Source organism: Notechis scutatus, chromosome Z (assembly GCF_049901735.1).
Source record: "Notechis scutatus isolate UNSWTSFEM ecotype Mainland chromosome Z, rNotScu1.2, whole genome shotgun sequence".
Taxonomy (NCBI): Eukaryota; Metazoa; Chordata; class Lepidosauria; order Squamata; family Elapidae; genus Notechis; species Notechis scutatus.
This window is the reverse complement of record NC_142025.1, coordinates 139,941,066-139,968,832: the sequence shown is the minus strand read 5'-3', so window position 1 is coordinate 139,968,832 and position 27,767 is coordinate 139,941,066. Positions and strand designations below refer to the sequence as shown.

The 27,767-nt window shown below is 39.0% G+C and overlaps 2 protein-coding genes across 2 annotated transcripts; both read left to right on the top strand.

Moving 5' to 3' along the window:
• Positions 1-13,768: 13,768 nt before the first annotated feature.
• LOC148129340 (vomeronasal type-2 receptor 26-like) lies at positions 13,769-17,836 on the top strand. Its single transcript, XM_087947921.1, has 3 exons — positions 13,769-14,111; positions 14,799-15,090; positions 16,772-17,836. Exons 1-3 carry the CDS (start codon positions 13,894-13,896, stop codon positions 17,636-17,638), a joined length of 1,377 nt encoding a protein of 458 aa, XP_087804047.1. The 5' UTR covers positions 13,769-13,893; the 3' UTR covers positions 17,639-17,836.
• Positions 17,837-17,844: 8 nt separating this feature from the next.
• On the top strand, positions 17,845-26,838 carry LOC148129339 (vomeronasal type-2 receptor 26-like). The gene is made up of 4 exons (XM_087947282.1): positions 17,845-17,925; positions 18,216-18,440; positions 25,365-25,491; positions 25,934-26,838. The coding sequence occupies exons 1-4, from the start codon at positions 17,845-17,847 to the stop codon at positions 26,836-26,838; spliced, it is 1,338 nt and encodes a 445-aa protein (XP_087803408.1).
• Positions 26,839-27,767: the final 929 nt, after the last annotated feature.

The following is a 27,767-nucleotide window of genomic DNA, read 5'->3' as shown; positions in this document are numbered from 1 at the left end:
GTTTTTCATATAAATAGTATGTTTTAATGGGGCGTGCAAGTAAGCAGTTTCCACATCTAGATGGTTAACTATATAGTTTTTACTAGCTGCCCACACTAAAGCTGCCCTCAAGGTTGCTGCCTTAAGACTAGGTGCAAACACCTCATCGTAGTCATTGGCATTCTGCCTAAAACCTTGAGCTACTAACCTTGCCTTATGGATTAAATTACCATCTTTATCTGTTTTTACCTTAAATATCCATTTGCAGCCAATGGACTTCTTACCTACAGGTAATTTGGCATTCTCATACACTTTCATATCTCTTAATGAATTCAGTTCCTTATTCATTGCTGCATACCATCTTTCTTTTTCCTTAGTAGGATACTTTTTAATTTCTTCAACAGAATTAGGAACTTGATTAATCTGGCACACTGTGTTAGCCTGGTACCTATCAGGCGGTCTAGATACACGTGTAGTTCTTCTGGGAATTACAGGGCTTACAGGAGGACTTTGTTGAACTACTACCTGTTCATCTTCCTCATCCTGTTCAGCTATTGAATCTGTTTCTTCCTTTATGGGCACTATTTCATCCTGTATTTGTCTCTTTACTTTATTTTTAAAGTTACAGGGATAACTAATGGGATTTCTATAGGATTCAATAATTACATCTTTATTGGCATCCTGTTCTAATTTCTCCCATCCTTCATGTTCTAGAAATTGGGCACTAGCACTACATAACACTTTAGATGTGCCTTTCTCCCAAAATCTATATGCCCTATGGTTTGCCTGATAACCAACGAAGAAAAATCTTTTAGCTCTATGTTGCCCTTTTTTTCTGAGTTGTGCAGGAATATGCACCCATGCTGGTGCACCAAATGTGTGCAGGTAACTTAGGTCAGGTTTCCTGCCATGCCACCTGGTAAATGGTATTTCACCTGTTGTTGTATTAACAACGTTGTTCAATATGTTATTAGCACACATTGTAGCCTCCCCCCACAAAGAATCAGGTAACCCAGAATCATTTAACATTGTTCTAACCATTGCCTGTAGTGTTTGGCCTCTTCTTTCAATAAAAGCGTTATGTTCTGGCCTGTATGGAGCAGACTTCTTATGCTCTATTCCAGCTACCTTAAGTCTGTTCTGGAATTTGTTATTAATAAATTCCGTACATTATCTGTCACCAGGGTTATCAGTTGCCGTTTAGACTTTCTTTCAGCAAACTTAAGCCAATTGAAAAAAATGTTGATATGTTTCAGTTTTGCTTTTCATTAAATAGCAAAACCCATATCTAGAATAATGGTCCATAATGCTCAGTATATATCTAGCACCCCCATACTGGGTTTCTTTGGACCTATGATGTCTGCAAATACCACTTCTAAAGGTTCTTTTGTTTTGAAACCATTTAGCCTATTTGCAGGCAATACTTTGCTCTTATCTTCACAGCAAACATTACAACGCAAATATTTATCACAAGGTTTTAACCTTATTCCTTCAGATAACTCAACTGTACGTTTTAGCATTTTAAAATTTACATGCCCCAAACGCCTATGCAATAAATGGATACATTCATTATGAGGCTTTATATTATTAAATACAGTTTGTGCCTCCCCTTTCTTACTATTATCTAAGACATATAATGTTCCATTTAAAGCTGCAGTTACCCTTTTGTTATCTTTTTCAATTATGCAATTATTATCTTTAAAAGTAATTACATAACCTAATTTATCTAATACCCTTACTGAAAGCAAATTAAACTTTAGTTGCGGTACATACAACATTTTTATATCCTGGTTTATGCACGGACAATGTGCAAGACCTTCTCCTTTCGCTTTAAGATTCCAGCCGTTAGCAAGAGATATATGTTGAGAGCTTTTAGACATTTTTATAAATTTTGTCTTATCTCTTGTGATGCAGTGGGATGCGCCACTGTCAACCACCCATATATCATTCTTCACATCAGAGTTGCTAAACGTGGCTAGTTCAAATGCTTTCTTTGGCTTTTTTATATTCTGGCTTTTTCTCTTTTGCAGAATCTTGCCAAATGTCCTCTGCCTCCACAATTAAAACACTTTTTAATTGTGTATGCCATCGAAGATAAATTCTCTTCTTCCGGGTGCTTTACTTTGCTAAGCTGGTTTCTTTCAAGCTTTGAAGATAATTTCTCTTCTTTCTTATCTTCTCTCAGCTCGTCACGCTCACGCCTTCTTCTGGCTTCTTCTAGTAGCCTGCCTGTAATCTCGGTTAATGAGAGTCTATCCTTAGGCAATACTTCCAACGAAGTCACATAGTCATCATAGCTTTGATCTAATGAAGATAATATTATGTAGACTTGTTGCAGTTCATTAAATATAAGCTCTTTTTCTTGCAATTCTTGAAAAATGCTCTTCATACAGTTTAAATGAACTAACATATCTCCATTCCTCTGAAGATGCGTTCGAAAAAGCTTCCGTGTAAGATTTATATGTGCTCCTACACTGTCCCGAACATAAATCTTCCTGAGGTTCTCCCAGCAGTTTGCAGCATTTTCTTCTCCACGAATATGGACAAGCTGCTGATCACAGAGAGTCAGTCCTATGATGCATAAAGCCTGCTCATTTTCAGTTTAAAGTCTTGTAACTTTTCATTATCATCATCATCAGCAGGATCCCATCTACTCACATCTGGTGGGTTTGCTATAATGTCCCACAAACCTTCTTTACGTAGAAGTAAACTACATTTCATTGACCATGAAACATAGTCTGTTCCGTCCAGCCTGGATATCATGGACAGTTGTGACAAATTTACTTGTGCCATTACTCTTCAGATATTTTGACTATTTTAAACTAATTAAAACAGTTTGTTTTTACAGTAATGTGCAACTCAAACCAACTCTCTCTGCTATATCCTGGTTAGTTAGACTATGCTGCTGGGCCCATAACCAATGTTAGTGTTTGGGGATTAACCCCTAGCAGAGTATTGCAGCAGTAGTCAAACCAGACAGCCAAACGAGAGTGGAAGGGCCCCAGAGTATACACACACTGAACACAAACACTGTTTGTAGTTTAAATAGTTTTTAATCCATTTAGAGTTTAAAGCATTGTCATTCAGTCCATTAAGTCATTCACAGTATTTCCATCCAGTAAGACTCACTAGTATAGTCCAAGTTAAGAGTCTTTGCAATATCTTTATCAGCCGATAAAGATATCTTCTCCTCCTCCGGTGCCTCTCTCCAGAGGAACAAATGCTGGATATTCAGCAAGACGTTCAAACAGTAGAACAGTAGAATTACGCAGTAAATCAGCAAACAGTAGCAAACAGGAACATCTCAGTCACAGGCACAGTCACAGTAACACACAGTTAGTCGCAGTAAGCTTTCCAGCTTCTAATGCTTCCTTATATTGTAACTTCAAACCGCACCCTTAATCGGCTAATTGCCTGCAACATTGTGCTTAAAGTGATAAGCACTTAAACCATGATATCTAAGTTTTATATATTTATTCACCCAAACCATATTTGGTATCAATGTTATACCTAACACATCCCTCAACATCATAGTAGCATCCCTGGACGCCGTAAAAGAAAGAATATCCAACCTTGAAAAAAAAGACACAACGCAAAAACCTGAACATCCAATAGCTACAAACCACATCTCTACCAATCAACCACAATCCAATCCAAAACCCAATCCACAAATAAACACAACCCAGACAAATATTGATATCCCAATCCTCATCAGAGAAGCCGTTGAGCGTGAACGGAAACGTCCAAACGCCATCTTATTTGGTCTAGAAGACATCAATGTCAATGATGACATCACAACTGTCCGAAACATCATTTCTCTTCCTCCTAAATATGGCTAACTTCGACATTATATTTGTCTGTGAAACATGGCTCAATGCATCTCTCCCTGACTCCATTACCACAGTAAGAGACTATCATGTTTACAGATCAGATCGTGAAAATCGTCGAGGAGGTGGTGTTGCTATATTCTATAAAAAATCCTTACATCTAAAAAATATCCAAGTTACTCAGGAGCTTGCCCTTCCTGAAACCATCATCTGTGAACTATCCTCAAATATCACAATTCGATTCTTACTATGTTACAGAGCACCTGATTATGACATCGAACATGTAAACAAGCTAAATACATTACTAACATGGGCTGCATCCTGCCCATACCCTTTTATCCTTCTTGGTGATTTCAATCTACCTCATATTAACTGGACCCTAAATGATTGTACAACTGAAATCATACACACAACCTTCTACAATGCTATTACAAATCTGGGACTGGAACAACTAGTAATCAACAACACTAGACTAAACAACTGCCTCGATCTCATCTTCTGCAACAGTTTGAACCTAATTTACGGAATACAAACTAAAGAACCCTTTTCCAGTAGTGACCACAATATGATCGACTTTTGTCTCAACATACATCCACACAAAAATCACCACAATGATGTAATTCCCAATTGTAACTTCAAAAAAGGCAACTATGATCTTATAGACAACGATCTCTCATCCCTTGATTGGCAATCTCTATTCACTGGATGCAATACCGTTGAAGACCATTATAACATATTTTTACTTGAAGTCAAAAGAGTCATCAAACTATATGTTCCAACAACAACTTCCAAAACAAAACAAAAAAGCAGATTACCCATATCAATAAGGAAACTTCAATCCAAAAAGAGATCACTCTGGCGGAAAAACAAATCTGGTCACGTTGCCAATTTCAAAAACCGATACAAAAATTTATGCCACCAGATAAAGACTGAATGCACCAATTATCACATTAAACAAGAGGAAAACCTTCTAAGCACCAATTCCACCCGAGCTTTTTACAATTTTGTAAACAACAAACTAAAAGACTCAAGGTCCATCCCTCCCTTGATAGGACCTGATGGTAAAGACTGCAACGACGACACCATTAAAGCCAACATCTTTAACACATTCTTCGGCTCAGTATTTGTAAACAGCAATGGATCATGCCCAGTATTTCCTAGCCGTACCACAGATAACAAGGATCTTGAAGAAGATGGCGACCAAGGCAGCTGCATAGTCATGCCGCTGGGAGCCCGTAGGAGAGAAAAGCACCAGTATCAACAGGAATATAAGTTACAGAAGTAACAAAAATACATAGATGCAGGAATAGAAGTAACAAAGTAACAAAATTCACAGATTAGGTCCTCGGGATCTACAAGTAGCAGCGTAAGGACTCGGACAAAGGCAGCCAGCCGATCTGGAATAAGAAGATCCTGCCAGGGTCCAGGAATCCCGTTCTGAGCAGCTTTCCTTTGTCGGTTAAGGAGATCGAGAGATCTGCTGGAAAACGACGGGCAGCGAGAAGAAGGAAAAAGACGGAGGAGAGGCCGCTGCTGCTGCTGCCGCTTCGCTCCAGTCCCCGCTTAAGCTGCCGTCTTCGACTCTTGTGACCGCCGCTTTCCTTTGTCGGGTAAGGAGATCGAGCGATCTGCTGAAAAACTTGAGGGAGACGACGGGCAGCGAGGGAAGAAAAAGACGGAGGAGACGCCGCTGCCGCTGCTGCCGCTTCGCTCCGGTCCCCACTAAAGCTGCCGTCTCCGACTCTTGTGTCCGCCGCTGCAATTCGCCGTGAGCTCCGGGACTGGAGAGAGAAGGAAGAAAATCCAAGAAGCGCTGGCCGGGAGGATCGCTGGGTGAGAGCGCTCCAACTTTCTCTCCCAATTCGGTCTCCTGTTGTGGGTCGCTCCGGAGAGGTTTCCTTCTGGTTCTAAGTCCCGTGTGAATCCAGAGAAAGGATGATTCGGTAGCCACGTTCTCCATCCCTTGAAAAAATTGATGAGCTCCGAGGACGGTAATCCCTTCCTCACGATCTAAAAGCCCTTAAATAAGAGTGGAGGGGTACGCCATTTTAACTAGGACGAGCCCGCAGACAAAGAAGACTCCTAATACTACCTCATCACCTCAAAACTTACAACTTTTCTACCTCATCACCTATATCAACGATTAGATAATCAATTTCTATAAAATATTTTTATTAATGGTTTAATTGATTTATTGTTTTTAACTGATTAGTGTGATTAGAGTGTTTAGTACAAATAGTATGATTACTGACTAGTTTAAAAGACCAAAATTCATGCAATTTAATTGAATAGTAAAATCTTTGATTTAGTGGATTTAAATGAACAGTGTGAGTAATGATTAGTGTAAATAATTGACTAGTGATTAGAGTAATTAATTGACCAGGCTGATTGTTGCTTAGGAATATTATCTGACTTGAGAGATTACTACAATAGATTGTTTGATATTGTTTGATGTAATATTGACTATATAGATTACCCTAAATTGTTCATTTAATTAATTCAATCAACGTACTATTTTACCAATATTACCATGCCAAAAGAAAATCCTACCTCAAACCACAACTCAATGAGAAGACAATCCCCACCAATGAACTACAAGACTCCTGCACCAATGAACTTCAAGACTCCTGCACATGCCTTAAATGCTGCAAAAATCTAAAAGATAATAAATACTCCATCAAATGTTCTCTGTGTAAAAAAATACACCCACCATGACTGCTTGGGATTACCTGAGCAAATGATTCGATACCTAGAATCATCCAATGAGTTTCCATATTTCTGCAAATTATGCATATCCAAACTAGATCTGTCTAAAAGAGATGATACCGCCGAAACCATCAAAACATCCCCAAACATTGAAACCATTGAAACATCCTCAACCATCGAAACCATTAAAACATCCCTCAACACCATATTAGCATCCCTGGACGCCGTAAAAGAAAGAATAACCAACCTTGAAAAAAAAAGACACAACACAAAAAACCTGAACATCAAATAGCCACAAACCACATCTCCACCCAACAACCACAATCCAATCCAAAACCCAATCCACAAATAAACGCAACCCAGACAAATATTGATATCCCAATCCTCATCAGAGAAGCTGTTGGCGTGAACGGAAACGTCCAAACGCCATCTTATTTGGACTAGAAGACAGCATTGTCAATGATGACATCACAACTGTCCGAAACATCATCAGAGATTACCAAGCATCAACCATCTCCGGTGATGAAATACTTGACATTTCCATGCATTGACCGAGAGCTCAAAAATAGAGACGGCTCTTGTGGCCCCATCGCTTGTGCAGGATCATTTGCAAAAATGAATCAAGCAAACGTAAACTCATTTACACTATAAACTCACTCGCCAAAACCAACACCAACCACAAAAACCTCCGTTGCAGCCTCGACTTAACCATACAGCAACGTGCCCGCTCCCGTGCACTCCGCATCGAACTCAAAACCCGTCTAGACAATGGAGAGAAGGACCTGTACATTGACTACCATGCTGACTGTAATCAAAAGTAAGATACGTAACCCAATACCCAACTTTTACCCTCAACCACCACCCTACCTCAACCACCTACCACCACCCACCATCACCCAAAACTACCCACCACCCACCATCACCCAAGACTAGGCACGCACGCCCCAACTACCTCAATCCCAACTGCTGCCGGACTTAAATGCAAACTACTCAATGCAAGAAGCCTCGTGAATAAAATACCTGAATTTCTCATCCTCTTAAATATGGCTAACTTCGACATTATATTTGTCTGTGAAACATGGCTCAATGCATCTCTCCCAACTCCATTACCACAGTAAGAGACTATCATGTTTACCGATCAGATCGTGAAAATCGCCGAGGAGGTGGTGTTGCTATATTCTATAAAAAATCCTTACATCTAAAAAATATCCAAGTTACCCAGGAGCTTGCCCTTCCTGAAACCATCATCTGTGAACTATCCTTAAATATCACAATTCGATTCTTACTATGTTACAGAGCACCTGATTATGACATCGAACATGTAAACAAGCTAAATACACTACTAACATGGGCTACATCCTGCCCATACCCTTTTATCTTTCTTGGAGATTTCAATCTACCTCATATCGACTGGACCCTAAATAATTGTACAACTGAAATCATACACACAACCTTCTACAATGCTATTACAAATCTAGGTCTTGAACAACTAGTAACCAACAACACTAGACTGAACAACTGCCTCGATCTCATCTTCTGCAATAGTTTGAATTTAATTTACGGAATACAAACCAAAGAACCCTTTTCCAGTAGTGACCACAATATGATTGACTTTTGCCTCAACATACGTCCACACAAAAAATCACCACAATGATGTCATCCCTAATTGTAACTTCAAAAAGGCAACTATGATCTTATAGATAACGATCTCTCATCCCTCGATTGGCAATCTCTATTCACTGGATGCAATACTGTTGAAGACCATTACAACATATTTTTACTTGAAGTCAAAAGAGTCATCAAACTATATGTTCCAACAACAACTCCAAAAACAAAACAAAAAGCAGATTACCCATATCAATAAGGAAACTTCAATCCAAAAGAGATCACTCTGGCGGAAAAACAAATCTGGTCACGTTGCTAATTTCAAAAACCGATACAAAAATTTATGCCACCAGATAAAGACCGAATGCACCAATTACCACATTAAACAAGAGGAAAACCTTCTAAGCACCAATTCCACCCGTGCTTTTTACAATTTTGTAAACAACAAACTAAAAGACTCAAGGTCCATCCCTCCCCTTGATAGGACCTGATGGTAAAGACTGCAGCGACGACACCATTAAAGCCAACATCTTTAACACATTCTTCGCTCAGTGTTTGTAAACAGTAATGGATCATGCCCAATGTTTCCTAGCGTACTCACAGATAACAACAATGATCTAATACATATCGATTTTACAGTAGACAACGTTGAAAAAGCACTACGCAACCTAAAACCATCTCTATCTATTGGACCGGATGGAATATGTGCCTACTTCTTAAGAAAGCTATCCACTGCCATAGCCAAACCTCTAAGCATAATCTTTGAAAAATCTTTCAGGACCAGCTCCTTGCCCAACCTATGGTTACAAGCCACAGTCATCCCTATCTTCAAAAAGGGAGACCCAAGCCTAGTTGAAAATTACAGACCAATCTCCTTATGCTGCGTCACCTGTAAAGTCATGGAATCAATTATTAACCAATCCATCATCCTCCATTTAGAGACAAACAACCTACTCTCCAATAAACAATTTGGTTTCAGAAAAAACTATCCTGTAATCTGCAACTCTTACACTGCAAAAACATATGGACTACACAACTCGACCAGGGCAAAGCAATAGACGCAATCTACATAGACTTCTGCAAAGCCTTTGATTCAGTGGTACACGACAAACTACTCCTAAAAATAAAATCTTATGGTATCTCTGGACAACTGAATAACTGGATAGAAGCATTCCTGTCAAACAGACAACAAATGGTCAAAATTGGGAACGCCCTATCAAATCCAGTACCTGTCAATAGTGGTGTTCCCAAGGCAGTGTTCTAGGACCAACTCTCTTCATAATCTACATAAACGACCTTTGTGATCATATCAAGAGCAATTGCGTTCTCTTCGCTGATGATGTAAAGCTGTTCAATACCACAGACAATACTACTACCCTACAAAAAGATCTAGACTATGTATCTGAATGGTCTAACATATGGCAACTTCAAATCTCAACAAATAAATGCTCTGTCTTACATATTGGTAAAAAAATCAGAAAATAAAATACAAGCTGAATAGTCAAGATCTTGTTGATGACCCAAGCTCTGTAAAGGACCTGGGAATACTCACCTCTAATGATCTAAGTGCTAGAGCCCACTGCAACTACATAGCCAAAAAGGCATTAAGAGTTGTTAACCTAATCCTACGTTGCTTTTTCTCTGGTAATATCTCACTACTAACCAGAGCATACAAAACATTTGCTAGACCAATACTCGAATACAGTTCATCAGTCTGGAATCCTTATCACGTATGTGATATTAACACAATTGAGAAAGTCCAGAAGTATTTCACAAGAAGAGTTCTCCACTCTTCTACCCGTTGTAGAATACCTTATGCCACCAGACTCGAAATTCTAAAACTAGAAAACCTAGAATTACGCCGTCTTCGGTCCGACTTAAGCATGGTATATAAAATCATACATTGCAATGTCCTACCTGTCAATGAATACTTCAGTTTTAACCATAACAACACAAGAGCACACAACAGATACAAACTCAAAGTAAACCGCACCAAACTTGATTGCAGGAAATACGACTTCAGCAATAGAGTGGTCAATGTCTGGAATACTCTACCCGACTCTGTAGTCTCTTCCCCAAACCCCAAAAACTTTAACCTTAGACTGTCTACTATTGACCTCACCCCTTTCCTAAGAGGTCTGTAGGGGCGTGCATAAGCGCACCAACGTGCCTACCGTCCCTGTCCTATTGTTTCTCTTATTCTTTTATTTTTCTTATATGTACCCATTTCATATATTCACAACTATGTATACACTTGTACTTATTATCTTGTAAACAATTGACAAATCAAATAAATAAATAAATAAAATAAAAACAACAATGATCTAATACATATCGATTTCACAGAAGACAATGTCAAAAAATCACTACGCAATCTAAAACCATCTCTATCTATTGGACCGGATGGAATATGTGCCTACTTCTTAAGAAAGCTATCCACTGCCATAGCCAAACCTCTAAGCATAATCTTTGAAAAATCTTTCAGGACCAGCTCCTTGCCTAACCTATGGTCACAAGCCACAGTCATCCCCATCTTCGAAAAGGGAGACCCAAGCCTAGTTGAAAATTACAGGCCAATCTCCTTATGCTGCGTCACCTGTAAAGTCATGGAATCAATTATTAACCAATCCATCATCCTCCACTTAGAGTCAAACAACCTACTCTCCAATAAACAATTTGGTTTCAGAAAAAACTATCCTGTAATCTGCAACTCTTACACTGCAAAAACATATGGACGACACAACTCGACCAGGACAAAGCAATTGACGCAATCTACATAGACTTCTGTAAAGCCTTTGATTCAGTGGTACACGACAAACTACTCCTAAAAATAAAATCCTATGGTATCTCTGGACAACTGAATAACTGGATAGAAGCATTCCTGTCAAACAGACAACAAATGGTCAAAATCGAGCGTTCTATCAAATCCAGTACCTGTCAATAGTGGTGTCCCCCAGGGCAGTGTTCTAGGACCAACTCTCTTCATACTCTACATAAACGACCTCTGTGATCATATTAAGAGCAATTATGCGTTCTCTTCGCTGATGATGTAAAGCTGTTCAATACCACAGACAATACTGCTACCTTACAAAAAGATCTTGACTATGTATCTGGATGGTCAAACAAATGGCAACTTCAAATCTCAACAAATAAATGCTCTGTCTTACATATTGGCAAAAAAAATCAGAAAATAAAATACAAGCTGAATAGTCAAGATCTTGTTGATGACCCAAGCTCTGTAAAGGACCTTGGAATACTCACCTCTAATGATCTAAGTGCTAGAGCCCACTGCAACTACATAGCCAAAAAGGCATTAAGAGTTGTTAACCTAATCCTACGTAGTTTTTTCTCCAGTAATATCACACTACTAACCAGAGCATACAAAACATTTGCTAGACCAATACTCGAATACAGTTCATCAGTCTGGAACCCTCATTACGTGTATCTGATATTAGCACAATTGAGAAAGTCCAGAAATATTTCACAAGAAGAGTTCTCCACTCTTCTACTCGTTGTAGAATACCTTATGCCACCAGACTTGAAATTCTAAAACTAGAAAACCTTGAATTACGCCTGTCTTCGGTCTGACTTAAGCATGGTATATAAAATCATACATTGCAATGTCCTACCTGTCAATGAATACTTCAGCTTCAACCATAACAACACAAGAGCACACAATAGATACAAACTCAAAGTAAACCGCACCAAACTTGATTGCAGGAAATACGACTTCAGCAATAGAGTGGTCAATGTCTGGAATACTCTACCCGACTCTATAGTCTCTTCCCAAACCCCAAAAACTTTAACCTTAGACTGTCTACTATTGACCTCACCCCTTTCCTAAGAGGTCTGTAGGGGCGTGCATAAGCGCACCATCGTGCCTACCGTCCCTGTCCTATTGTTTCTCTTATTCTTTTATTTTTCTTATATGTACCCATTTCATGTATTCACAACTATGTATACACTTATACTTATTATCTTGTAAACAATTGACAAATAAAATAAATAAAATAAAAATAAATAAATAAATAAATAAGATACGCGTCGAAGTTGGTATCGAAAACCAACCATGCACCATGGAGGTAGATTCTGGCTCCTACCTCTCCATGGTCTCCTGGTGGACCATAAAGCGTTTAATACCCAGCATACATCGTAATTGTAAATAATTTACATGAAATTGCCAGCAATAATTTACATGGAGGTGCCAGCCATCTACAATACTGAAACAACCAGATCATGTGAGGGATTAAGAGTTATTGAAACTAGAGCCTGATTTTATCGACAAGATTTTAATTCACCTCACAAAATCCAATGATTAAAGCCATAAAACACACATCATCCCTTAAAAATATGTTGGCCTGTTTTTCTCTTCTAATTAGCTAATTGTAAATAATTTACATGGGTATTGCCAGCAATCTACAATCCTAAAACCACCAGCACATGTGAGACGAAGAGTAGCTGAAAGTAGAGCCTGATCTTGTCAACAAGATCCTCTTTCATCTCACAAAACCCAATAATCCACATCAAAAAATTAACATCATCCCTTAAAAATAGATTGATGCCCATTCCAAGCCTGACATGATGGTTTCTCAAAATCTTAAAAAGCTCTTCTGAGGGGATTAGTTCCATTTCCTCATTGACAATTATCCAGAGGTTGCTGATATTCCTTGCTTACATATTTCAGATGCTATGGTTTCAATATTAAATAGTCCTACATTTTACCAATAATTTGAATAAAAAAGTCTCTGTGCTTTATTGATATTACAGTATGTCCAGAAATCTAAGAGTACATGATAGAAAGAAAACTTTCAGTTTAATAAACAATGCTTCATGCAATTAAAAAGTTGTCCAGTATTAAAAGCAGCACAACACTCCATTCAAAGAGGACCAGAGTATTTGCATGAATTTTGGGGAATAAGGATTTAAAGATCTGTCTGAAATCAACAGAACATAGGACCTATGGAAGATGGAAGTGAGCTATGCTTAGGACTATGAACAGTGGTGGGATTCAATTGTTTTTACTATCGATTCTGTGAGCGTGGCTTGGTGGGCATGGCAGGGGAAGGATACTGTAAAATCTCCAGTCAGAGATGGTATTTGCCGGTTCTCTGAACTACTCAAAATTTCTGCTACCGGTTCTCCAGAACTGGTCAGAACCTGCTGAATACTACCTTTGGACTATCAGATTATGACTATCCATAGTTCATTCATTTGGTCTATCTGCTATGCTACTGTCCAAATTTTAGTGTTACATTAATGATGACACAAATAGCAGTGTTACAGCATCATCATCCTAATACAACATGATCAACAGAACAGCCAAAAGCTGCATCCGACCTCTCTGGAGATCACAAACCCGAGGGACAATTGTCTTGAGTCTGTTTTTTTTAAAAAAAAATCTTGTTCATTTTAAGTGTTTTCCTTTCAATGAGATAGAAATATTTTTTGTATTCAGTAAAAACATGTTTCCTTCAATTCTCATGGGATCCATAAGGTAATTGCCTACCTATTTAATTTTGAAAGGATGATATTTAATTTGTTTATGTTCAACTACATACAAAATTTCAGTGTCCAACAAAAAAACATGAAGAATATTATAAATGTCTCAATTTTTTTTTCATGTTAGGTAGACTTCAATTATACAGCACAGTTTGTGGAAGCATCTTACTCTTTTTTAAGGTGCATTACAACCACCTTCTGTTACTAGTAATATCACTGTCATCAAAGAAGCAAAAAGAATTTAGATGTCAAGGAAAGACATGGCTTTTTTCCAACAATGTTAGCCTTAATAATATTCTCACTAGCATTTCTTTATCTCCCACTCTCTAAGTCACATAATATCCAATGTAGAGTTCAAAGTCCTCATGATCCCTATCATATATACTATCAGCCAGGTGATGTCATCGTGGGTGGCATTGTCACTCTAGCTGCTTTCCTGCGTGCTACCCTAGAGTTCAGCGAAGTACCACCACCACCATTGCCTGAAGAGCTTTTGTAAGGATTTTATGCTTAGTTCTGTGTATTTTAACTGCTATTAGATCGTAATTCAATTAGTCTACTCTGTTTAATGTGGTATCAAGGCATTGGATATTTGTAAATTTTGACTATTTTACCCAGCCAGTAAACCAAAGTTTAATGATAAGTCTGGGCCAGAATATTAAGGAAAAAACTTCATTAAAATCTTTATTGTTCTATATAGATATTCCTGGAAAAGTTTAATAGTCTGCATCTACTCTGATAATTTTACACATTCTTCCTTATCGTTTTCTTAATTTTGATTTATATACCATTGAGATAATTGTTATAAAATGTGGCATTTGTTCATACTTTTAATGATGTGTATAACTGTTATTTATACATTATGAAAATATTATTCCATATCTAAGAACCACAGAGTTATTTCCAAAAATAAAGGAAGAATACAAATGTATGGATGTCGTAGATATTTTAAAAGTTGTAAAGTTGATGTTTTGCACAAATAAGTAGACATGTACAAAATACTATTTTTAAGTTTCCATATATATGAAATAATTAGTTTATGAGGACCATCATTGCTTTCATTTCACATACTTACTAATAACAATATTCTAAGATTATAACATGAATTGCAAAATTAGTACTTTTTCTTTTAAAAAAATATTTTAAATATTTATTGATGATTTAACTTTTCTTCTATTTCAGATTAGTACCTAAATACTACCAAAATATTGTGGCCCTGGTATTTGCAGTCAAGGAGATCAATAAAAACCCAGAGATCTTATCCAATATCACTCTTGGTTTCAACATCTATGACAGTCACTTCAGTGCACAGAAAACATACCATGCTACAATGTTACTGATTTACAGCATGAAAAACTTTTTTCCTAATTATATCTGTGGTATCCAGAATCATCTGACTTCAGTGATTGGGGGACTAGACACCAAAACTTCCATTGACATTGCTAATCTCTTGGATATCTATAAGACCCCACAGGTAAAATTCAGAGGATACCTGACTTTTTAGAACTTCTAGATTTCATTTGGTAGATTAGAGGCAGAAATTGGGATTATTCTAAATAACATCATACCTGATGTGCTTCTTCTCTGTTAAAGTCTTTTTACCCCACTTTTTTTTTTAAAGGACAATGACAAGCTAGAGAATCTTAACCTAAGAAACTTCTATAGTATGACTGGAAAATATGCAATCTGATTAAATGACCTAGAAGTATTTCCACAGTCATGTTAGAAATCTATATCTTAAATACCAAAAAGTCTTCTAACATAGTTTAGTCTCTCAAAATATTGTCACATTAAATTTGGTTAAGTACATTAGATAATTTTAGACATGAGTAAACAAATTAAATACAAAAGAGGTTACAGAAAAGGTGAATGGGGGAAAAGTCCAGTATACATCAACTATTGTTCCTGCAGTACATAAATATTTTATTGATTAAATGTATTTTAAGCAACCACAATCAAAACTACTCTTGGAGACATATGTAGAAAATGTTTAGTATGCATTGTATAAGTAGTAAAAATGCAAGTAATACACCAATGGAAAGAAGAAATGATAAAGGAAAATGGAAATAGGAAATCAAGCATGGGAAAGGCTCCAATAAAGGACAATATTTGTAGCTCATGGTTGAAATGATGGGTCTTTGGTGCTCTCTGAGTTTGCTTCTTTTCTTGCAGACATTTCATTACCTTAATTAGGTAACATTATCAGTTCTAGTAAGGAATGCTGTTTGCTATCTGTTTATATTCTGGTATCTTGCCCGCCTGTATCGCCTGTATCAGTGGGTGGTTTCAGAAATGCTTTGGTTGGGCTGTTTACAGATAGCTTTTGACTGGGATATTGCTTACTTCATTATGGTCTGAAGTTAACCCTGGAGTTAAAAGATTAACTCCTTACTAGCACTGCTGATGTTAGCTGTCCAAAACAATTTAAAGTCCAAGACCTTTTGAAAGACCTGCAAAGAGTTTTGCAGGAACAAGGGCCACTTTAAGATTCAATTCAACTCAGGATTCTCCCTATTTTAAGTCCTTCATGGACGTGAATGTGCAAACCAGATTCACGATAACAAAAAGGGAAGGGATCTGTTCTGCACAACAATAATTCTTACAACTACCCTTAGTTGCACACAAAACTCTCTCACATATTTCTGGCATACGAACAATACAACAGTACAATATGATTATCACAAATGTGATAATCATATCACATTTCCTGAAGTACTTCTCTTAAGGCCTAAATCTAATAGACATAGATACCTATTATAAAATATAATTCATTCATTAATTCATTCAATTCATAGCACTTCACTGCATTTAAAATTGCTCAGAATATGCTTATATGTGAAAGAAGATGTTAGTTTGGGTGAACCTAGTCTCCTCAAAGAGACAATGAGAATTTTCGCTGAATATTTCCTTCATTTTCTCAATTTTTCCTATTAAGTAGGGTGGCCTTCTCCTGTCTCTCTCACAGAGGTCTTTGCTTTATCTCTCTTTTCTATCCTTTCATTCTAACTTCAGCAATGTTAGGTTTTATGCATTTACATAAGCAATTCTGATATTGCTATATAAATATATGACATGTTTTATTAAAAAAAACTTGACAATGACAATTAAATGTGACTCTCTCTCCATCTCTTTCCTTTGCACTCAATCCTATGCAGATTGTCTATGGCTCTAGCCCCATCATGAATTATAAAACACCAGGTCTTCTTTTCTTGCAGATGAGCCCACTGGAAAGACTTCAATATGAAGGGATTCTGTCTCTGCTTCTCCATTTCAGATGGTCATGGGTTGGGATAGTTGTGATGGCCAATGATAATGGAGAAAGGATTATAGAAAAGATTGTTCCATTATTGTCCCAACACAACATCTGCTTTTCATATATAGGGAGACTCAGTGAATTAACAACTCCTAATGAAATATATGACTTGTTCAATGAAGGTGCAGAAATACATGATAAAATTATGGATAGCAAGGCTAATGTTCTGATATTTTATGGAGAGTCTGATATTATGGTAAGAGTGAGATGGCTAGCATATTTATCAAGAAAAAACACAACAGATATTGTCAAAGGTAAAGTGTGGATATTAACAGCACAAATGGAGCTCAATTCACATGTATATCAAAGAAATTGGGATACTGACACGATGAATGGTGCTCTATCCTTCACTATTCATGCCAATGACCCACCAGGATTCCAGTCATTTTCTGAAAGTAGACATCCTTCCATGAGAGAAGATGGATTTATCAAGGATTTTTGGCAGCAATCCTTTGTTTGTGCATTCAAAACTTCAAATGTAGGTGAAGTAGTTGGTGATATTTGCACAGGAGAAGAGAAATTGGAAGATCTTCCTGTAACTTTTTTTGAAAAGAGTATGACTGGTCTTAGCTACAGTATTTATAATTCTGTCTATGCAGTTGCCCATGCATTGCATGCCCTGATTTCATCCAGATTTGCCCAGCGATCAGGGGCAAATAATGTGAAGTTGGTGTTTCAGAATCAGGATTCATGGCAGGTAATGGATTGAGCATCATCTTTATTTGTATAAAGGAAAATGAGCTCCATAACATCAATTATAGGAATAAATTTTGATTTCTTTTCCCATCACTGGAAAGGAACATAAGAGTCTCTGGTTTGATTAGTCACATCCCATCATGATTAATTAACCCCTCACATCTTGATTATTAACCCCTCACATCCTAGACATAAACTGTTTCAACTCCTGTCCTCAGGATGCTTCAGTTCAAAACAACTAGACACAGAGACATTTTTCCCTCGCTCAGCCATCACTCTGCTGAACACCTAATTCACACAGTACTGTCCATGTATATTTATCTATGTGGTATGACAGCATTGTTGTTATCCTTCTCATCTTTCCCACTACTGTCTCTTATTAGTATTATTATGATGATTATTGTTGCTCTGTATACTAAGAGCTTCTGCAACAAAGACAATTTCCTTGTGTGTCTAATTATATTTGACAAAATAAAGTATTCCATTCTATTTTATTCTGTGACTTTCACTGCACCAAATTCTTCTTAGGTCCCCCCCCCAAAAAAAATTAAACCCCACTTTCTAATTTTTATCTTTTCTTTTTCATCTAGCTGCACACCTTTTTAAAAGGCCTCTCATTTAATAATTGTGCTGGGAATCTGATTTCTATTGACTACAATGGAGAGTTAATAGCTGGATATGATATACTGAACTGGATTGTTTCTTCTAACGAAACTTTCATTAGCGTTAAAGTTGGGAGGGTAAACCCTGAAGCTTCAGACCAAATATTCACTATAAATGAAGATGTAATAACCTGGCACCGCTGGTTTAACCAGGTGGGATCCTGGGAATTTATACCAAATCTATTTTGTAGCTAGATGCATAAAATGAATAATTCAGACCTGATCAAATAAGAACTTGTACTATAATGCAACTATGTTGCTGCTTCAGTTGGGCTTTTTATGAATTCCTTAGTTAGAATGATGAAAGAAAATATCTGATATGATATATGTGGAATTGCCTTCCCCTAATTGGATTGGCCTACCTCATTTGTGCTGGCAGAATGGGCCTACTTCAGATCACATCGGCAAAGGAACTTCAGCCGGTGGGACTCATCAGAAGAGCCTTTTCTGCCCTTTAGAACATTTTGCCAAAGGAGATAAGATCTGCCCTCTCTCATTTAGCCTTTAGGAAACGCTTTAAAATCTGGTTGTACTGGCTAGCATGGGCTCCTGAAGGAGAAGCTGTTGGCCGGAGGTGGTTGATGCACTAACAGAGAAGGTACCCCTACCTTCACCCTCCAATCCCTTGTTGTTTTTAGTTTGATTTCTGTAATTTTAATCTGATTTTATATTTATAATTGTAACTTGTTTATGATTTTGTTGTTGTTGTTGTAAGCCACTCAAGGTCTAATGGATAGACAAACAAATTGATATTTCATATTCTTTAAAAAAACCTAGAACTCAATTTTCTAGAGATATAAATTTCTATTGCATAGTTCATGCTTATTTAGAACAATTCATCATTATTATGACAGTTCATTTAAAAGGAAAGCCAAATCAGGGGTAGGATTCTACCAGTTCGGACCAGTTATATGGAACTGGTTGTTATTATTCTGCACAGTTCAGAGAACCTGGCTGGCTCCTCCCTCTCCACCTGCCCCTCCCCTCCCTGCCCAGTTAGTCCTTGTCGTGCATGCGCTACTTCGCATGCATGCCCAACATCACTGACTGCATTCTCCCTTGCCCAGTCACTCCTTAAGGTATTTCTTTCCCCAATGATCAACTGTGCCGGGATCCCCCTGCTGTCTTACTGCTTTGCCCTGAGGCCCAGGAAGCAAAAAGGGATGCGGGGGAGCTGCGCCCCCGCTCAATTTTTTGCCTTCCTGGATCCCAGGGAAGCTTCCTGGGAGCAAAAACACCCCCCAGGAGGCTTCCCTAAGGCTCAGGAAGCCCAAAAATGGAGTGTGTGGGGGGGGTGCTGCATGCCCCCTCGACTCCATTTTTTGGCTTCCTGGGCTCCAAGGAAGCCTTCTGGGAGGAAAAATGCCCCCAGGAGGCTCCCCTGAGGCCCAGGTGGCCCAAAAACCAGGGTGGTGGTGCAAAAAACAGAGGCTACACCCACCCAGTCACAGGGCTTTGCCCACCTGGCCATGCCCACAAACCGGTTGTTAAAAAACTTGAATCCCGCCCCGATCCAGATAGTTGAAGTTTTGCTTTTTAAAGATTGTATTGCATAACTGTAGGTCTGTTGTACCTCCTTTTCTTCAAATTTTAATGTATAAATTATAGAGTGAATGAACAGAGTGATTTGATTAATCTTATTTGAATCTGATTTTTGGCTATTTCAATATCACACTTTACAAAAAGTTCTTTCTGGCTCAACTCTTACAATTAAATTTCAACTGTACAAAATGGTTCTTAACCCAAATTTCTGAACTAAATTGTTAGACAGAAATTGAGCAATGAGGTCTGCTTTAACTATTTTTGGATATTAATTCAAAGCAAATTTAATGGCTCATTTTCTTCATGCAACCCAGAAGGCTGAAACAAACAGCCCATCTCTATTTGAGATTATACAATCCAGATGTAAGAAAAGTCTGAAAGAAAAATGCTGTACATCTCCAAGACTCTGCCTGGAACAAATCTGCCCAAACTTAAAATTTTGGTGAATGAGATTGTTTAATATGTATAAACTTGAATTTCCTACATCAGAGCTTGGCCTCACTGATTCTGGTTGATTCCTTTCTTACACCCAGGAAATTAGGTCTCAGCAAAATATGGTACAACGTGATCTTATCCCCAAGGAGACTTTGGATGTGGGATATGATCACATGAAAGATAACCTGAAATGGAGGTTCATTGATCTACATAAGTAATTCTTCTACATTGATCTACATAAGTAATTCTTCATCAATGAAGATTTTTTGCAAGTCCTACCTAGTTGCATATGCTTCCATTAGCAGTCTGTAAGGTAGTTGTGGGATGTCCCAGATTAAAAACTCATCACATCACAACAATAGCACTCCATCAGAGGTTTTTGAAAAAAGCCAAAACCATATCAATCAATACCAAAATTATTACTCCAACTATTATTCCAACTATTTAGAAAGAATCATGATTAGACTTATTAAAGTAAAATGAGGATTGGATACATACTATAGCAAGGTAAGATATAAAAAATGAAACCTAGAAGAAGATTTCAGGGAAAAAAACCATCACTGCTCCTGGACAACTCCACAATAACTCTTAAATAAATGTTATGTACATGGAAAGAAAATTTTTGAAAATTGTAAAACTGGTTAGTAGCAATGCATCAAGATATCATATAGGAACCCTTCAACAAAATGCTTCCTCAAACATTCAAAGAATGAAAAACTCCCCTGGTGGCGCAGTGGTTAGAGTGCAGTACTGCAAACTACTTCTGCTGACAGCCAGCTTCCTGCAATTTGGCAGATCAAATCCCAGGCTCAAGCTTGACTCAGCCTTCCATCCTTCTGAGGTGGGTAAAATGATCCAGATTGTTGGGGGCAATATGCTGACTCTGTAAACTGCTTAGAGAGGGCTGTAAGGCACTATAAGGTGGTATATAAGTCTAGGTGCTATTGCTATTGCTATTGGATCCCCATATCACTCTAAGAGAAAGAATACATAGGAGAAAAAATGTGGGCATTGACTGTAGAGAAAAAACAAATTAGCAATAAATGAGAAGTTTGGTAAAGTTATCACGAAAAGCTGTGAAAGCATTAAGTCACTGCCTGTGAAAGCAAATAGCTCTCTGAGAATATTGAATAACAGAGCTGGAAGTGACCTTAAAGGTCTTGTAATCCAACCCCCTGCTTGCTACCATTCCAAACAAATGGTCCAGGCTCTTTTTAAAAACCTCCAGTGATAGAGCGACCACAACCTCATTCCTTTTAATAATTGTCTATCAGGAAACTATCAGGAAATTTATTCTTAATTCTAGGTAATTAAGGAATCTTCCATCCCTTAATTCTTGTCCTGTCCTGCTTTGAAGAATAGGTCAAAGTTTAATGAGAATGCTGTGACAGTGTAAGGATTGACCATAAGTCACTTTCACAAATGGAGGTGAATGTAAGTGTCACTATCTCAGGATAATGTTGCAGGATCCAGTCTGGGTTTTTTCTTCACACTTTCAAACTAATGCTGAAAGGATCAGACACAGGGAGAGAGAACTCTGTTCTAGCCGAGTTACTTTTGTCAGCAGCATCATAACTTCAAACAGTCATTAAACAAATGGTTGTAGGTCAAGGATATTAACAGTGCTTATATTTTTCTCACTGTAACAATAGGTATAGTATTGAAGTTTTGTATATAATGGGTTAAACATTATTTTTATGAAACCAAAAATGATCAGATTCAAGAATGGATGCTGCAGTTCCTCTTTACAAATACCGTATTTGCCGGCGTATAAGACGACTGGGCGTATAAGACGAGCCCCCAACATTTTCACTCAAAATATAGAGTTTGTTATATACTCGCCGTATAAGACGACCCCCCACTTGGAGGCATGTTTTTCAGGGCAAAAAGTCATCTCATATGCCGGCAAATACGGTGAGTTGTAACACTTGGGGTATTCTGGATATAATTCTTGATTGACACCCCGCCCCTTTCCCCCAAACTTACAAAGCCACCAAAATGCTTTAGAGAGGCAGCTTCGCCTTTCTCAGGCTGGCACTCAATTTCTCTCCTTTCTTTGTGACAGCCCCCGCGTGCGTGCCATCGGGACTCCAAGGGTGGGGGATAGACAGCTGCCAACTCTCTCTCTCTCTCTCTCTGTGTGTGTGTGTGTGTGTGTGGTGTGGAGGGTAATTCCGGCTATCTCTGGCCTCCGCTCGGTTTTAAAGTGGCTTGGCCGGTTCCCAAGTCGCAAGCGCACGCTGGCCGGGAGACGCGGCGCCGGGTGGCAGCTCGGTGCCGGGAGGCGGATCTTTCTCTCTTAAGCGGGAGGGGAAGAGGGGACAAGAGGAGGGACGGGACGGGACAGGGGCGGGAGGAGGTCCCTCACCTTCTTCCACCACCCACCGGACCCTTTTCTTCCCAAGGGGACCCTGGAAAGCAGCTCGGGAGCCGGGTGGCCCTGCCCAGCGGGGTCCCATCAGGAACTTCCCGAGGACACCCCCCTCGCCCCAAGCACAGCCCTCCCGGTCTTTCAAAGAGGGAGGGAGAAGTGGGAGGAGCAAATTGCCGCCCACCGCCCCGCTGCCCAGAAGGAGGGGTGCCACAGTCCACCCCACCACCTTCTCCCCCCACTCCCCAGGCCATTACGCGGCTCGGGGCTGGCTGGGCGAAGCGGCCCACCAGAGACCCTCCCGCTCCACCCCCACCCCACCTCCAGATTGGCCTCCATGCGCCCGAGCCGGGCGGAGGGTGAGGGGGGGGGGAGGAGGAGGAAGAGAGACTCCGGCTGGGCTTGAAGGGGCTTCGCAGGTTGCGGAGCTCCGCCAGTTGCGGAGCTCCGCCCCGTCGCTCTTGCACCGAGTGACAACGTATTTACCGGCGTATAAGACGACCCCCACTTGGAGGCATGTTTTTCAGGGCAAAAAAGTCATCTTATACGCCGGCAAATACGGTAGTTGTAAAGTGGAACACCATAGATCAGGGATGTCAAAGTCAATTTAATTGAGGGCTGCATCAGGGTTGTGTTTGACCTTGGGATGTATGTGGCCAGGATGGGCATGGCCAGTATGGCATCACTGATGTCAGGGAGGAGCCTGTGGTGTTCTGAGTGCTCTGCCAGCGAAAATGGGCTACCGAGCTCTGCTTTCAGTTGAGATAGCCTCCTGCAACCTTCTATCAGTGAAAACGGAGCTCAGGGGACTGTGCGCGGCCTTCATGAGCTCTGTTTTTGGCTGGGACAGCCTACTGCAACCCTCTGCCAGCAAAAATTGAGATCAGGAGGGCTGCACATAGTCCTTGTGAGCTCCATTTTTGTTGGCAGAGACATAGTCTTTCGCAGTCATTCCTTCACTGTTTCCAGAATGGTCTCATGGGCCAGATCTAAGCAGCCCATAGCCTGAATCTGGCACCTGGGCCTTGACACATCTGCCATAGATGATGCATGTTTCCATAGACAATATTGTAGAAGTAGGCGGTGGTGGGATTCTTCCAGTTCGCACCTATTCGCTAGAACCAGTTGTTAACATTCTAAGCAGTTCGGAGAACTGGTTGTTAAAAGAAATTACTGGCCTAATCCTGTAAGAAAGGCAGGAAGGAAACATTTTGGTGTTGCTTACAGAAACTGCCTCTCTATTAACCCTTATTACATTCTTGGCAGGACAAGACTTCCTGTCTCAGGAATGTCTCTGGAGTTTTTTTCCTCTCCTTTGCTGGTACTTTGCTTGTGTGGAGTGACCATTCAAAGTTACAATGGCACTGAAAAAAGTGACTTATGACCATTTTTCACACTTACGACTTTTGCAGCATCCCCACAGTCATGAGAGGCCAGGTGAGGAGATGCGTGCTTCAGTGTGAGTGATATTGAGTTGGCCAAACCCAGCCAATAACATGACCACCAAACCATGTCCACCCAGTCACATGACCACCAAGCCAGGCCCACCACCTAAGCCACGCCCACAGAACCAGTTGTAAAAAAATTTGGAATCCCACCCCTGGAAGTAGGCCAGTGCCCTCATAAGTAGAACACAGCATTTAAACAACTTTATAGAAAGCAATTATGCTTGGAAAAATTAGCAGTAAAAGGAAACCAAGCCGCCAAACAACATGGTAACTAGACACCATCATAACTGACACCTGCTGGAGCATAAAACAATTCAAAGAAGTAGTGCAAGGTCAGAAGATGTGGAAAGATCTGGCCAAAAAAATCAATCAGATTTGGACATAATTATGCTGCTTTGCTCTCTCATACACTCACGTAATTGTAGCTTAGTGAGTTTATTAATATTCCATAGCAATTCTCTTCACCAAAACCCAACAACTGCCCCATTAAGTCCCAGCACAAGCAGACCAAGTTTAGTCCACAGAACAATGGCCACAAAGCACTTGAAATTTGCTCTAACAAAATTACTCCACCAGACAAACTTAAATCCACCAGGCAAAACTTAAATCCATGCACAAGAGATCTTATGAGGTAAGAAAAGTCCAGTGTCTCTAAGGCACAAATCAATTCCACACACAGTGTCAATCCAGAATGAAGCAGGAAACACGATGACCAAAGCAAAACATGTTGTTCCCAGCAATGCCTTCATCTGTCTGCTGTGATTAATAGCCAGCTTCCAGACCATCAAGATGGGTGAGGCTTTCTCCTCTTGAGTAGTCTGGCTGACCTCTGCTGTTCCTGTCTTTTCTCTGCTATATATGTTCTCAGATCAGAGCAGAAGTCAGTTCCTCTTCCTCTTCACTGGCTGTCTGCCACTGCAAGTTTTCCCCAGTTGAAGCCTCCTCCGAATTGTTTCTGGATGGCCATTCAGAGCCATCAATCAACTCAGTTCCTGACATGCCAGGAATGGGCTCATCCTCCCCTGAGCTGACATCTGAGGAGAATCTGGGTAGTCATCCAAAAGAGACATCAGAAAAACTAAATTAACATGATCTTCTTCATCATCATCAAGATCATCATCATCAATATCATCAGCTTTATTGTAATTCATTTGTTTGATTGTTAAGAGCAATTGACTTGGATAGCAAACAAATTTAGTAACTTATTATTAACTATATCTTAACTCAGACTAATATCATCATTGTTCTTGTCTGTTTGTTTGTTTGTTGTTTCTACTTCAGTCCCAGCCTGTTTCATTATGCACTGGGAGTTGCAATCCTGGTTCCAGCAAGAAAATGAAGGAAGGGCAGCCCTTTTGTTGCTATGACTGCATTTCATGCCCACATGGGAAGATTTCAGAAAATGAGGGTAAGAAATGTTATGTTGGGATTTATCTCACACAATGGTACCAGTTAACAAATGCAAACTTGTATAGCTGAAGATTCTTTTTTGCCAAGTATTTGTCCAATATTTTGAATTGGCAGCTTTAGGGCTTGCTTAAGACAAATTAGGTGACCATTACTATCCTATTTGGTTCAAAAACATGGATTATATAAAGAATTATATTATTATATAAAGAATTAAAATTCTAAAGATCTTTTATATATCAAAGTTTTGAAATTAAAATACAATATCACCACCATTAAACAGATTATTTAAAGAGTTGGAGCATTTCTGAAATCTACAATCTATTCAATTGTTTAATGAACTGGAAATAAAAACATTCTAACTATACTTATAATATGTAAAGGACATTATTAAGATACACTTTATATTCTACAAATGTTCCTCAAATCATTTTATTTTTCAGATACAAACGATTGTTACTTGTGTCCAGAAGGAAGCTATCCAAGCAACAATCAGGATTCCTGTATTCCTAAAACTTCAACATTTTTGTCTTATGAGGAACCTTTGGGAATCAGTTTGGTTTTCTTTGTTATTTTGTTTTCTTTGCTCTTGGTGATGGTGCTTGGAATATTTGTAAAGAACCACAATTCTCCTATCATCATTGCCAATAACCGAGACCTCACTTACATTCTCCTCATCTCCCTCCTGCTCTGCTTCCTGTCTGCATTCCTATTCATTGGTCATCCTGAGAAGATGGTATGTCTCCTGCAACAAGCAACTTTTGGGATTGTCTTTGCAATGGCAGTTTCTTCAGTGCTGGCAAAAACTGTCACGGTGGTTCTAGCTTTCCAGGCCACCAAGCCAGGATCCAAGATGAGAATGCTTGTGGGAAAGAGACTGTCCAACTCCATTGTCATTTCTTGTTCTCTTATTCAAATAGGTATTTGCATGATATGGATAACAACTTCTCCCCCTTTCCCAGACAAAGATATGGATTCAGTAGTCGAAGAAATTATTCTGCAGTGCAATCAAGGCTCTGTGACTATGTTCTACAGTGTCCTAAGCTATTTGGGCTTCTTGGCTGTTATTAGTTTCATAGTTGCCTTCATGGCCAGGAAATTACCTGATACATTCAATGAAGCCAAATTCATCACTTTCAGCATGTTGCTCTTCTGCAGTGTTTGGATATCTTTTGTCCCAACCTATTTGAGCACCAAGGGGAAGTACATGGTGGCAGTGGAGATATTTTCCATCTTAGCCTCTAGTGCTGGTTTGCTGGGCTGCATCTTTCTTCCCAAATGTTATATCATTGTTGTAAGGCCTGACTTGAACAACAGAGAAAATTTAATGAAGAGAAAACAATTCTGATTTTGATCTGTAATGTCCTTGTGCAGTTTTTAATTATGAAAACAATGTCATCTTTCTCCAGAATCTGAAGACTGCTTTATTAACAGCTGCACTTCTGGTTTCCATGTGTAGGTATTGCTGCTTCAGTTCACTACGAGAAATATGCAGCAAAATGGCATAAGGGGATAGCAGCCCATGACAGAGACATGTAAGGTTAAAGACGGCTAATTGTAAGAAGAAGTTTGTCCCATTTATCCTCCACAGTACAAAACACTTCACCCAAAGGACATGCACAGATATAGCTATTTGCATGCAGTAAAATATCATTTTTAAAATGTTTCTTTATTAAATTAAAGAGATAGGAATTTTTGTATTCATACAATGCTATTAATAATCTGATATAAGATAAAAATGTTAAGAAAAGTGGGCATGGAAAATCTCAGAAATTGTATAAATTATAACAACAAAGTTTTTTTTTAATGACCAAAATGTTGACCAAAAAGTCATCTTTTGCTGGTTCTTTCTTGGGAAAAAAAGAATAAATAAATAAAAATTAGTAATTCAAGTTGGCAACCCATCTTTTTTCTTTATAAGTGTTGATTTATTATTCCATTTATGTTTGTTCATTCTTATCAGCATTTCCAAGTTCTTAAGGTCTTGATTAATTCTTATCCCTAGCAGTATAGCTGAAGGGACATATGCTGTCTTCACTAACAATGATCATCTTCAACATATATTACTAACCACAGGGTGCCGTGGTTAGAATGCGGGACTGCAGGCTACTTCTGCTGATTGCCAGCTGATTGCAATTTGGCAGTTCGAATCTCACCAGCTCAAGGTTAACTCAGCCTTCCATCCGTCTGAAGTGAGTAAAATGAGGACCCAGATTGTGGGGGCAATATGCTGATTCAGTAAACCACTAAGAGAGGGCTGTAAAGCTCTGTGAAGCA

What these genes read in the sequence shown, in the direction of transcription:
- LOC148129339 (XM_087947282.1), top strand. Translation starts at nt 17,845, where the DNA reads ATGCTTCAGTTCAAAACAACTAGACACAGAGACATTTTTCCCTCGCTC. An exon ending in CTGAACACCTAATTCACACA is followed by an intron (nt 17,926 to 18,215) that starts GTACTGTCCATG and finishes TTTTTCATCTAG; the next exon opens with CTGCACACCTTTTTAAAAGG. An exon ending in GAAGATTTCAGAAAATGAGG is followed by an intron (nt 25,492 to 25,933) that starts GTAAGAAATGTT and finishes TTTATTTTTCAG; the next exon opens with ATACAAACGATTGTTACTTG.
- LOC148129340 (XM_087947921.1), top strand. Translation starts at nt 13,894, where the DNA reads ATGTTAGCCTTAATAATATTCTCACTAGCATTTCTTTATCTCCCACTC. An exon ending in CCATTGCCTGAAGAGCTTTT is followed by an intron (nt 14,112 to 14,798) that starts GTAAGGATTTTA and finishes CTTCTATTTCAG; the next exon opens with ATTAGTACCTAAATACTACC. An exon ending in ATATCTATAAGACCCCACAG is followed by an intron (nt 15,091 to 16,771) that starts GTAAAATTCAGA and finishes AATCCTATGCAG; the next exon opens with ATTGTCTATGGCTCTAGCCC.